The following is a 13,534-nucleotide window of genomic DNA, read 5'->3' on the forward strand; positions in this document are numbered from 1 at the left end:
TCTTTACACATTACCCATTTATCTGAAAAAAGATAGTAAAGTATACTTGCTATAAGCTTTAAATCACTTGTTTCCTAGCTGAGGAAATAGGCATTTCTGTATGTTCTCTTTGCTTTTGTCTACTCAAGGAAATCAATCTAAAAAGAAAGACTAGTTTACTCAACCTTGAGTTGTGGTTCATCTTCCGTCAAACCTGATTTTTTGGCTTTGACACTTTGGCATCTGCTTTAACAAAGAAAAAATGGAATTGGTAACCATTTCATTTTGAAGCGGAGTGCATAGAATCGGAGTCTTCATTGGAAGCTGCTTTGGATGATTCTTCCGTTCTCTCTGTCTGGTTCAAACTGTCCATTAACAGGACAATAAATCTGTCTTCACCAGACCCGAACTCCATGGGAGAACCATGGGAGAACTGGGTGCTTGCTTTCTGAAGTTGCGTTTAAATTGCTGAACAGCCTTAAACGAAGTTATCAGCTTTTTGTGGGTTCAAATGAGCAAGGAAACTGGAAGACATCAAAGCCTGTTGCAGCAAAGAGCTGTGTTTCTCGTTCAATCGTTTTAACATGGCGGTGAATAAAGTGGTTCTCCTGATCTTTATCCACCCAGAAAAACAAAAGAAGCGCTTTTAGCTAAATTTGATTTGGATTAATGTAAGCAGCCTCTCACTTTTTTTTTCCTTGGAACCCCAAAAAGGAGAAAGAAAAAAAAATGGCTCTCTTTTTTCTTTTCTCTGTCCGCCTGCGTCGAATGAGCGAGAGAAAGCATGTTAAGTTCAGGAGCACAGTGGTACTTCCCACTCCCCATCTCAATTTCTGCGCTCCTCTGACATCCGAATCGTCTCCCTGATCTCTCTTTGGCTAGCTACTTGTCCATGAGTGTCTGCATTTGACCGGTTCGATATTTATCGGATGTCTGTCGGGAGCTCTCTTGTGCCTCCCCTTTGTAGCTCTAATGGCGTTGAAGCTCATCTACCTCGTCTTCGTTCTGTACTCTGCTACTGCCGCCTTCTCCTTGGAACAGCTTAACCCGGAAGGTATGTGGATTCTATACCTTCGCTTTGTGTGTTTGCTTGGTTGGTTCTGCCATTTTGATTGCTGATGCTTGTCTTGGTTTCCATTCTTTTATTTCTTTTGCATTAGTGGAGGCTTTGATCAGTATCAGAGACGCCTTAAAGGATCCTCACGGGGCTTTGAACAACTGGGACGAAGACTCAGTCGACCCATGTAGTTGGGCTATGATCACTTGCTCCCCTGAAAATTTTGTCATTGGCCTGTGGGTCTTTCATCTTCGTTTTTATTCAGTCTTTAGCATTTTGATACAAAGAAACAGGAGAGAATGCCTGTGACTGTCCTGTAACTGAATAGCTTCTGTCTTTTGCAGAGGCGCTCCTAGTCAAAATCTCTCTGGAACGCTCTCTCCGACGATCGCCAACCTGACCAATCTCCAGCAAATGTAAGACACTCAGATTACCATTTCAGTTTGCTGTTTTTTTTTTCCCGAATTTTTCGTCATGAATTTTCAAATAAATTCTCTTCGTTTCCACTTTCCTTTGTAAAACTCATGCATTTATTTGATTTTACAGATTACTGCAGAACAATAACATATCTGGAGAAATCCCAGCTGAGCTCGGGAGGCTTCCCAAGTTGCAGACACTGGATCTCTCGAACAATCGATTCTCAGGAGGCGTTCCCGACTCTCTCAGTCAACTTGCCAGCCTTCAGTACCTGTACGTTCTCTCTCTGAAAAGGAAACTACTGTTCTTTTATACAACTCTAATCCTTCTCTCTTTCTTATATATGGGCGTTCTTGATCAATCCTGCAGACGACTGAACAATAACAGCTTGTTTGGAGCTTTTCCCGTGTCTCTATCCAGACTCCCCAAATTAGCTTTCCTGTGAGTGTTCATTTCTCATAATCCATCACTCTTTTGTGTTTACAGGTATTTATAGCATCTTAGTATTTAGAAAAAGAAACACATTCAACTAATTGGTTTTTCCATTCTTCCATTTTCCCAGTGATCTTTCCTTTAATAATCTCAGCGGACCCGTGCCAAAATTTTCAACCAGAACATTCAAGTGAGAAACTGATTCTCTGTTCTCTTCAATTTGATAATTCTTGATCGACTTCTCATTCATGTTTATTTTCCACCAGCATTGTGGGAAACCCTATGATATGCAGTAGTCATTCCAGTGCAGAATGTTCTGGGACAGCCTCTGCAGTAGCAACTCTCTCCTTCTCCTTGGATTCTTATCAAAGTAATGCCATTTTCATTACTTTTTTTTTTTTTTTGTTTCTCTTTTGCCCCTGTAAGAAAATAAAGTTTGATTCCAACTTTTACAGGAAAATCAAAGGCAATGAAGATAGCCGTTGCTATCGGAGCTAGTCTGGGCTCTCTCTCTCTGCTCTTACTCTTACTGGGAATCCTCATTTGGTGGAGAAAGAAGCGGAAGCGCCAGATGATCGCAGACCTTAATGGTCAGTATTTAATCCATCCTTGTAATTTCTTTCAAATATCAGTTGCCTTTTGTATATTATTCCTCCATTTGTATACAAAGAACGATTGCAACATTATGCAACTCTAAATGAATTCCCCAGATAAGCAAGAGGAAGGGATGACAATGGTGAAGCTAGGGAACCTCCGGCGGTTCATCCTGAAAGAGCTCCAAGCAGCGACTGATAACTTCAGCAGCAAGAATATTTTGGGTAAAGGAGGATTCGGGAACGTTTACAGGGGGAGGTTGGCTGATGGCACAGTGGTGGCTGTGAAAAGGCTAAACGAAACGACGGGTAGCGGAGAGTTACAGTTCAGAACAGAGGTGGAGATGATCAGCCTGGCCGTCCACCGTAACCTCCTCCGTCTGCTTGGTTACTGCGCCACCTCCAAGGAGAGGTTGCTTGTCTATCCTTACATGGCCAATGGCAGCGTCGCTTCCCGGCTCAAAGCAAAACCTTCTCTCGACTGGAATACGCGGAAGAGAATCGCGCTGGGAGCGGCACGCGGTCTCCTCTACCTTCACGAGCAATGCGACCCGAAGATCATCCACCGCGACGTGAAGGCGGCGAACATTCTCCTCGACGACTTCTGCGAGGCAGTGGTGGGGGACTTCGGGCTGGCCAAGCTGCTCGACCACAGTGACTCTCATGTCACGACCGCTGTTCGCGGCACCGTCGGCCACATTGCCCCGGAATACCTTTCCACTGGGCAGTCCTCGGAGAAGACCGACGTCTTCGGCTTTGGAATTCTACTCCTAGAGCTCATTAGCGGGCAAAGGGCTCTTGATTTCGGAAAGTCTGCTACCCAGAAGGGCGCAGGCGCCGTGCTCGATTGGGTAAACCTCACAAATTTCGTTTGCGTGATAACTGTTGATCTTAGCATATTGTGTACAGAGAAGAAATACTAATCTGGTGTTTCTTTATTTCCGTGCATTTGGGGGGACCGCAGGTGAAGAAAGTACACCAGGAGAAGAAGCTGGACCTGCTAGTGGACAAGGAGTCGAGGGTGCAGTACGACAAAATAGAAGTGGGAGAGATGGTTCAGGTAGCACTCCTGTGCACTCAATACCTGCCAGCGCACAGGCCCAAGATGTCTGAAGTGGTGAGAATGTTGGAAGGAGACGGGCTGGCCGAGAGATGGGAAGCTTCACAGAAGAATGCCCATAAACAGCAGTCCCAGCAGAAGCAGGCCGCCGACGAGGAGCACATGGACGATGACCATTCCATCATGTTAGGAACCATCCATGCCGATGATGATGAACAGCAGCTCGACGAGATGGAGCTCTCTGGACCCAGATGACGATTACTCTCCTTCCCTCCTCTCTCTCGGAGAATATTTGGATGTTTGTACGATAAACTAACAATAGTAGTAATACAAAAATGCAGATCAGCTGTTTGTGGAATTATCGTCTAGTGTTTTTCTTTTATCATTTTAGACGAAGAACGAAGAAGAAAAGAAATATTGGCAATGGTGAAATGCAAAAATGTGAAATGAGAATGGAAAAGGATGTATACCACAGAAGCTGAAAAAAGGTTTGAGTGATGTGCTTGTAGCCGCTAGAGGACCCCTTTCATCATTGCAAGTTCATCACGCGTGCATATACTGTTCCTTGACCAAACATATCTGTCAGCACTCTACAGTGTTTGCGTTTGTACAAGAGCCAGTTCTGCGAGCAAAACCAGCGAGGGATGCTTGGCTTGCTTGATTAGAAATGGCGTCAGAGTACCCATCTACGTTTTACTCCCGTGTCGTGAAAGAAGAACACCGCCGGCCCTGTAAGACTTTAATTAAACATTGAATCAGGGAAGCTTCCTGAGGTTGTCTTCCCTCTGAGCACTCTATGGATTCCGTAGCTCTGTTTCCTGGAATTCAACACAGAATTTACAGCCCAACTAAAGTTTGTGAAGCATGATAGAAATTTTCTAAAACATCTTAATTTTCAGGAAAAACGTTTCCTTCTCGTGCCAAAATCATGAAACAAACAAGAAGGAGATTCTGTTTCATTTTAAAAATCCCGTAGGGAATCAAATGCAAGCTCAGCTCCACATCTAGCTTTTGACAAAAAAAATCTTATGCACCATTCGTTATTTCTAGCTTTTGCATCTTGTAAAGAATGTCCTACCCATCACATAAGTATGAAAAAATCATAGATCACCAGTGGATTCAGAACAAAACTCAACCTAGTGTTCGTTTTTATAACAATTCTTTAGATAAGTCAATGATCCTTTAGATACTAATTGAACGGGGTGCACCAGAATAGAACCAGAACCAGCCCCTTCTCAATCTGGTAAACCAAAAACCAAATAAACCTAATGGGGCAAAAACTTTAGCAGTTTCTACTTTCTACCAAGTCCCCACAATAGTTCCTCATCAGTGGATAATTAAAGTTTCCACAACATACAACCATAAGTTGTTCAGAACTTCTTGCCGCCAGTGGAGACCTGTTCACAACAGAAGCAGAATTCCAGCCATAGGCATCATAATCTAGTATATGTTACAAAAGGGCTCTAACCTTGACCATCTTCTCCATTGTTCTAACTTGACTAAACTGAAGTGGCCGGTCAGCAAAAAAATTGAGTCAAATGGCAAATATCTCATCAGCTGCATTTTGCAAGAAGCAAACATATCAGCACGGAGTCTTTGTAATTGAGGTTATTTCTTTCTCAGCTGCATGAACAGATGGAACTTTGGTGATCCTCCACAAACTCCAACAGCCAAGAGAGATTTCCTAGTATCTGAGTTTTGATGACTTCAGTATCATTTGTTTCTTGTCTTCGCAAATTTTGGTCTGGAAGCTTTCTTCTCCATCTTTTCCCTTTTCTTACGGGTCCTCTCGTCCTCAACTTGTCCCTGGAAGCAGAAAAATCACGAATTATCAGAAAAATTTACACAGGATCCATGCTTCAAACACTTGATTATGGTGAACAAAACTAGTGTGTACCTCTGAACCCTGTGAAAAAAATGCTTTTATAAGACCAGAAAGCTGGTAAACAGCATATGCTGGTATCTGGCACAGAGAAAAGTTGAATTAAGAAAACGTCAATGACAAACAACAGTTTTTTTCATTTTCAGAATATCCACATCCACGTCTAATATATTATGCAAGGTCTCACTTTTTTACAATTATGGAAAGTGACAACAAGGTAAACCAACTTATGGAATGTAGTACCATAGGTTGGGTGAACACAACTGAAGGCAGCGGCATTAGGCCACTTGTACTAATAAGGCTCAAAGAACATTATTAGCAGGCAGCTCATTGACAAATGAGAACAGAGGCACTTAGGGTCATTCACAATAATATAATGTGAGTCTCCCATTCGGGGTTGTCCATATTTACAGACTTGTCATTTTGCAGTTCCTTACATCACAATACAAAGGTCCAGGGGGGGCTCGTTGTTCAGTCAGGTCAATTTCTCATGAGAATAGCTTTGAATTAAGTTAGCCACCAAAGTAAAACCATTTGATTAATGAGAATACTTCTATTCCAGTATAATTTGATTTGCATGTTGTAGAATGTGGCAATATGATGTGCAGCCATGAAGCTGGCCCCATGTTTTCATGCAAATGACCTGAGAGGAGAAGCAATCAATCCTCGGTGTATGGGGAGGGAAATGTCTATGAAATGAAAACGAAGGATGTTACTAAAGTGCACTAAAAATATATTGGGAATACAGAGAAACATTTAGAAAATGCATCAAATTTGTTTCCAGAAATGTTCTGAAAACATGTAAAAAGATATTTACAAAAAACTTGTGCAAAACTCCAACAGAAATTGATGGAAAACACAACCAAATTTCATTCTGCCTCAGCAGCTTTCACCCCCATAAAAAAAAGAAAAGTAAAGAAAAAAGGTAAACATCTAAGCTGATAAAATGACTTCTCAGTGTCTGGTAAATATTAGTTCGGCTTTTTTTTTTTTTTGTGTGTAAAAGCAAGAAATGAGATATTATTAAGCTAAAAAAAGAGAGAAACAAGGGGTTGTACAGCCAAAGAAAAAAATAAAATACTAAAGCATTAAGAAAAAAGGTAAATAGAATGAAATGAAATAAGAAAAAAGCTAGCAAGCCCATCAGCCAAGGATTGGCCCTAATGAGGCATATGAGTCCAAGTGGTGTCACGTGTGTCCACCAAGTGGTTGGCCTTATGGGGCATGTGAGTTTGCCAAGTGCATTTTTTTTATTTTGTTTTAGTAAGCAAACTATATCTACAAGGAAAAGTACCTCAAGATACTACTCATATTATTTTTCAAAATAGCTACTCATGTTACGAGACATTAAATTGAAATCCTTCCTCCTTTTAGAGTGATTATCTCTACAGGAGTAAGTCTTATTTTTACTAAGCATTTCTTAGCCACACCGTCAACAACAACACACTTGTCCCAACTGTGAAAGCTTCACCTAGAACCTGTTAATCTAGATAAAAAGGCCTAGCTAGATTTAGAATCTAGTAACAATCTCTTGGGGAGATTCGATTTGTATAACCAAAGAGAGTCGGAATCTCTTTTGTATTTTTCTAGCTATTAAAGCAAATAATGAAATTTTCCAAAGCAAAGGTTCTAGGGCGATGACTACCACTAGGGAAACATTGATAACAAAAATCTATTTGTCCTTGTGGTATGTGCATGTTATACTTTAATTTGAGTTGCTCTTATACATGAACTTTTAACCACACACACAACTCGATTTTAATTTGAATATCTCAATTCACACCCCCCCCCCCCCCCCCCCCCCCCCCCCCCTCTTAAGAGGCCACCCGGGCCAACAATGACACCAATTTAGGGAGCAAAAAGGTCAAACCTTAGTAGAGGAATCTAAGTTTGATTTCGAGTCAAGTCTTCCAAGATAGAGTTTGTGCTCATAGTTGGTTCCTGATTTTTTTTTAATAGCAAAATAGAGGAACACTCAAAAATAAAATAATAAGGAGATGCCACTTACTAATGAGGATGACCAAGACTCGTTCAAAAAAAATAAAATACCAATTATGTCAAAAGAACCTTTTCTGTAGATAAATATAGCTACTAATATACCAGATGCTCTAGCTTGGTCCACATGCTTTTGGATTAGATACGCTTGGAAGTACCTCCGAAGCTACTTTGATGACATGAAGTCAGTCACGCTCGAGAATCATGTATGTGTTTCTCTACCGCAACAAAAATGCCACCTAGCGACTCAAGCAGTGTCCCACTGATGAAGAGACTCAACAAAGAAGGTGGGTCCTGGTCAGATGGAACTTCGGCCTTGGTGGTCTAGCGTAGGGCGGCTACGAGGCCGGAATTGGAGATGGGGATCACAACGTCACACTTGACAGTGGTCCACTGTGACGAGAGGCAATCACATCATCACAAGAAATCTACTTGCTCTGATCTACAAGAACCGTTCACTTTACAAGGAGGACGGTAGTTCCTTAGGGGAAGTTTTACAGGAGCAACCTTCCGAGTTGGCTTCATCGTTGCCGGTCATACAGCCGTTTCTTTCATGGGCAAGGGAGGCTCAATGGTCTGTGGATGATCTTAGCTTTGAGCGCTACCACCTCTAGGGTAAGATAGAAGGCAACGTCACCAAGCTCAAAAAACTACAAGAGTAACATCTTCAAGAGGCCCTTCGTCATGCTCATCACGCATTGAATCTAGGCGTAAGACGATGTTGCTTTCGTGGCAAGAGGGGCCGAAACCGCTTCTTTGCAAACTGCCGAAGATGGAGTCTTTTATTCCTTTGCTTGAAACAATAGTGTCTCTGTCGAAAAACAAAGACCTTTTGTGAAGATCTAACAAAGCCATGTACGGGACAAACATGTCCTCAAATCCTTCTATTTCTATTTTATAAAATTCCATATCCACCTTGGTTCAGACATGCTTTTCGAAGTAAAGTGTTGGAAATACTTATTTCTTTGTTTTCGAGTTCGGAAATGCTATTGCCAATTTGACATTTCCTTGCACACATAAGCCTCCTTGGTGGGAGACTTCTTCTTTGCCATCACTTTTGTGAACCATCTTTGGAATTTCGGTTTTGGTGGAAAAAGTGAAAAAAATGAGGGTTTTTACGTTGGATTTGGAGGTGGGAGCATAAAAAATAAAGAGGAATGGGGTGAAGGCTCTGGAACTCTGAGAATTGCTAGGGTTTGAGGTCTGGAATGATTTGGAATGAGAAAATAAACTGAAGATCCAATTAAAACTATTCAACATCTCGTTTGGCACCGTGAATGATCAATCGTTTTGTCTTGATTGACCGATCAATTGCTTAAGTTGATTGATCAATGCCCTTTGCAGAGTAACTGAAATGTGATATTTTGATTTCCACTTTATGGAACTAATAGTATGGAATGTGTCTTTTAAGCTCATATTTATCAGCCTAATTGGATTAAGGTGGGTAGCTCATGCCAAGTTCTCCTTGAAGTTTTGAGAACCTATCAAACCCTAATCGCTTTGTGAAATGTCCGCTTCTTGATTTTCAGTGGAAAAAAATTCAATTCTAATTACCTTGGTTCGATGAAGCGATGCCTTATTTCTAAGTGTTTTGATTGAGAGTGATGAATCGGGTTCATACTTAGACTTATGACACTCATATTATCACATTGGACTGAAATTACTCTTTGCTCTAAGCCATAATTGTCTAGTTGTTGCAGTTTGCTATTGAATTCCTTTTCCTCAAAATTTCACTTAGCAAATTTTTACAACTCTTTTTGTTTCTTATAATTTTTATCAAATATTTCCTCTTAGTTTCATCAACTGATTCCTGTTTCTATCCTTTTATAATTTTCAAAGCTTTCTGACTTTTTTTATAAGCATTATACATTTTCAAAGCCACCCATTTCTCTTAATATTCCATGCACAATTTATGCACCTTAAAAGGTTGCTTTCCAAAGATTCGAAAAAAAAAAAAAAAAAAAGAAGAAGAAAAAAGGCCTACTCTTGTACTTCTCACCAGGGTTCCCTAGCTCCTTCCCTAATTCATGTCGGTTTTTCTTTTCTTGCAGTAGCCATCTCTATTTCCCATTTGGTATATGATTTCACATACCAAATATCATGCACTTTTCTTTTCCTTTATTTATTATTATTTTTTTTTTTATCATCAACCAAAAACCTGTTGTCAACAAAAATCTCTTAGCACTTTGCACATGGACATGAAACCTTCAACTCAAAATAGTTATTTAACTACAGTTTGGTTCTAGCAATTACCATTTTTTTTTTTGTCTCTAGTAGGAACTAAATGAAGGTAAGAGAATCACAATGTCAAAAACCTGTATAATAAGAGAACTAGAAACATAAAGCTTGCATGTCAAAATAGTTTAAAAACCAACTCCTGATACAGATGAGATTATTTTATCACATTAGGAAATTCTTCTACTGTTTGCACATAGAAAGTTTTAAACAAGTGTCTCAGCTTTGGAAGTGACTGTTAAAACTTTTAACTATTTAGCAGTAATCATAGAGGGATCTTACCACTAAATATGTGTACCAAAATTTGCCAGAAATGATGGACATAAGCTGCACGAAGCTTGTTATGTAGATAATGTCATGCAGGTACCTGTGATATATCCTCTAGAAAAAGTTACACTAGATACAATACAATGAAGCCACAAATACAAGTCAAAAGTAAAATAAGACAGATAAGCTTAAACTAAAAACCAGGACAATGCGCACAACTGATCACAAGTAAACAAAGTAAAATTAGAGTTTATTTTAGTTCTGAAGAAAAATCAGCTGACCGGAGGCTTTACTTTGGTTTATGATAAACTTACTGTCAAACAACTGCAGAATGACCTCAGGTAATAAATAATATTCAATAGCATATAAATATAACATATGAACATAAGACTTTGATGTGTTGTTTGTGAGAATAATGGGAGCTTTCAGATCTGACAAGGATTAATCAATCAAAGATGAAAGACAATCATTAGGTTCCATTTGGAGCAAGTTCAAAAGGTGAACAAAGACAAGGGGAGTGAAGGAGGCAAGAAGATGTAAGGAATTGGAGATTTTGAAGTGAGAAGGTTTTATTTCTCCATAACAAGCAAGACATCTCATGGGGAATAGCAAACAGAATGCAGGGCAATAGGAAGAGGGAAGAGAAATTAGGAAATAGTGAGATTTATCTCTCACTGCATCTGAATCATTAGTGACTTTATTACTAACATAGAAACTGATTTTTTATTCTTTTTCCTTCTTTTTTATTCACTGCATCTGAATCATGAACTGCTGCTCTAATGCCATGTAAGATGACCAATGGACTCAGCTCCATCAGTACTCTTTTTGTGTTTTTTTTTTTTTAATGCCTAGAATGTAGAATTCTGAGACAAATTTTGTAACTACCTGAAGCTATACGCTCCAGCTTGAAGAGAGCATTGGTAGTTGTTATATTGAGTTAATTAGATTTTCCTCAATTTTTAGAAAATTGTTTTCATGTAGATATTAGAGTAGTAGGGTTTATAGTTTGCAGAGACATGAATGCTTTTTTTCATATTTTAAGTTATAATTAGAAGAAAGGGATCCTAATCTCTCCCATACTTTCCTCCTACAAATTCCGCAAGCTTCACTTGGTGAACAAGCTTATTAAATAAGTGGAATAAGGCTGGGCCAAGAGGAAAGTGTATCCTTATATCTAACCTATAAAAATCATAATCCTTGCCGACTTACATGACTTCTTGAATGACCATGTGAGTGTTCTTCTATTTTGAATTAAATAATATGGAACAAATAGGGCATAGTAAGATGGAAATGTAGACTTTGCAATAAAGTAGTAATGAATGAGGTCAAGAGAAAATCAACAGATCAACAGATGTGCAAAGGACATATTTTGTTCAAGAGCAAGTATAAACATTTGTGTGCAACCAGAGACGAAGCTTAAAAACACACCCACAAACTCCGCCACTGCTCATATCATGTCCACCGTCTAAAAGTTCGCCAGTCTCATCAAATGCTGGACTTGCCATGTTGGCAAGCTGTTGGTAGGGGATTGCATAACTAACCGATGTCAAAAATAGGCCAAGCCAATGCTTCCAGGAGAAACTGGAATGGAAGATTAGCATCCTTACTACCACATACACCACCTGGAAATAAGAAAATTAAAGGAACTTTTTTTAATGGCAAGGTTAAATTACATGAAAAGAACTATATTTACTTAAAAAATATTAAGTTATGTAAAACTGAACCAGATGGATCCATGATGAAAAAAATCCAGAAGAGACATTGGCTTGATAGATTAAAGTTCGATGTAAAAGTCACAACAATCCATCCTTGAGTGAGATCGATTAGGCTCTAGCAGTTAATGATCATGCAAAAGAAAGACAAAAGAGACGTAACTGATCTATTTTTTGCTAACTCAACATTTGAATCTCTCTTCAAGCTAACATTCCCTCAAATCCCAAGAGAATAAATGGGATGTACCCTAGATTTGGTAGGATCCAGATGGGCATTCCAGCAAACTTGACTTGATAATGGTTTTCTTTCTATAATTCTTTAGAGATGCCAATTTCTGGGAAACTTTGAATTGCAATAATATAGAAGTTTGGTCCCCACAAGCGCATTTCAACTGCAAAGTGCAAGTTCCAAGCTATGAACAGTCCAAGTCATAAGTAAGTTGCCTCTTTCACAGATAAAACACCTCCAGCAGAGATAAGAAAGAAAGTTAAGTTCCTTCTCCTGTCAATTTTAATCCTGTTATTTGCTATTCTTTTCTATTTAGATGGCAAAGTGTAACAAAGTTCACTATTCTTCACTAGCTAATATAAATGTCAGAAGTTTATCTCCAAAATTTACCCCACTTCTTTCTTTCCCAAAAGTTCTACTTCCTTGGCAACTTGGACACCAGTAGCAAAGATACGATCTGAGTCCACAATTTACCCATTTTGGTAAGCTTCAACACTAAAAATTTAAAGAATTAGAACCCAAAACCCTTCAAAGTTTGCATCAGAAATCAACAATTTTAAAGGGAGACAAAACCACCAAACATGCCAGTAAATAGATCTTCCATTTGGAGGAGCAAATTCGGTTTTAATTACTTGATTTCTGCCCTCAAGCACTGGTGGACAATTTTCCACTCTTGCTAGGCCAAAAACCAATCGCCCTTACATGCAATTAGGGTATAAGCTGAAGCAGCGGGTCATATCAATACTTCTGTAGCGGTCAGAATCCAAAAGGTTTGACAAATGAATGTTTAGTCTACAAAGCTTTGCATTTTGAAATCATTTCTTCAAGTTCAAATCGAACTATGATGACTGTAAGAAAAGTAACAAAATGAAGTAGTGGAAAGCAAGCAAATTGGAAGATCTGAAACCCTCTTCAGTGGAAAAAAGGAAAGTAATTTACGTTACAGAATACGATCAGACGAAGGAGGTTTCTCATGTGTTTGCGGTTTTCCTCTCTTCGCTTTTTCGCTCCTTGGTTCGCCATCGTTGATCCGAGAATCGACAAGCTGGCTACTCCTCCCTAACTGCGTCCGTTGTTGTTAGGTGCGAATCGATCAGCGACTTCGGTTTTGGGAAGGGGCGGGTCGATGAGGCCAGAATCACTCCCTCTCTCCCAACTCTGAGTCTGCCGAGTGCCAATCGGGCTTGCTGGTTTGGTTCTCCTTGTCGGGTTCCCTGTCGTAACACCTTGCTCGATCGAGCGTGACCGTGTCACATTTTTTCCTAAAAAGAGAATGTCATGTCACTTGTTAGAAACGTGGTCAATCTGGATTTGCCTTGAGCGAGAAGTGAGATAAAAGCTTTAACCAGAGTCGAATCCATTCACAGGTCTATTGAGAATTTTCTACGTCAAAATTTGTTCCTTTTCTGCAGCAAATCTCAGCACTTTTTTAAGACTGAATCTAACATAGTGACTTGGGTTTTTTAACCAGATTTTGGGTATCAATTTTATCAAATTATCCAATATTTTTGTCGATTATTTGTTAAACCAAACACAATCAAATAATACATATTTCATATCCATTTACCTAATTACTGATTATGTAAATATATATATTTTACATACCACTAAGACAAACAATATATTTTAGCTGATACCCTAAGAATTAGCAACTTTCATCCTGAATTGATGTTGCA

The 13,534-nt window shown here is 39.3% G+C and overlaps 2 protein-coding genes across 2 annotated transcripts; one reads left to right on the top strand and one right to left on the bottom strand.

Moving 5' to 3' along the window:
* The first annotated feature begins 951 nt into the window (after nt 1-951).
* LOC137945218 (probable LRR receptor-like serine/threonine-protein kinase At4g30520) lies at nt 952-3,991 on the top strand. Its single transcript, XM_068790994.1, has 10 exons — nt 952-1,033; nt 1,140-1,272; nt 1,381-1,452; nt 1,583-1,726; nt 1,823-1,894; nt 2,016-2,075; nt 2,152-2,255; nt 2,341-2,475; nt 2,596-3,329; nt 3,443-3,991. Exons 1-10 carry the CDS (start codon nt 952-954, stop codon nt 3,791-3,793), a joined length of 1,887 nt encoding a protein of 628 aa, XP_068647095.1. The 3' UTR covers nt 3,794-3,991.
* Nucleotides 3,992-4,652: 661 nt separating this feature from the next.
* Nucleotides 4,653-13,072, bottom strand: LOC137946109 (uncharacterized). The gene is made up of 5 exons (XM_068792288.1): nt 12,798-13,072; nt 11,346-11,539; nt 9,933-10,017; nt 5,436-5,501; nt 4,653-5,344 (listed from the first exon to the last, which is right to left on the bottom strand). Exons 1-5 carry the CDS (start codon nt 12,879-12,881, stop codon nt 5,252-5,254), a joined length of 522 nt encoding a protein of 173 aa, XP_068648389.1. The 5' UTR covers nt 12,882-13,072; the 3' UTR covers nt 4,653-5,251.
* Nucleotides 13,073-13,534: the final 462 nt, after the last annotated feature.

Source organism: Aristolochia californica, unplaced genomic scaffold (genome assembly GCF_029961685.1).
Source record: "Aristolochia californica isolate CCGP_79_NKW_82.1479 unplaced genomic scaffold, dmAriCali1.0.hap1 SCAF_12, whole genome shotgun sequence".
NCBI lineage: Eukaryota > Viridiplantae > Streptophyta > Magnoliopsida > Piperales > Aristolochiaceae > Aristolochia > Aristolochia californica.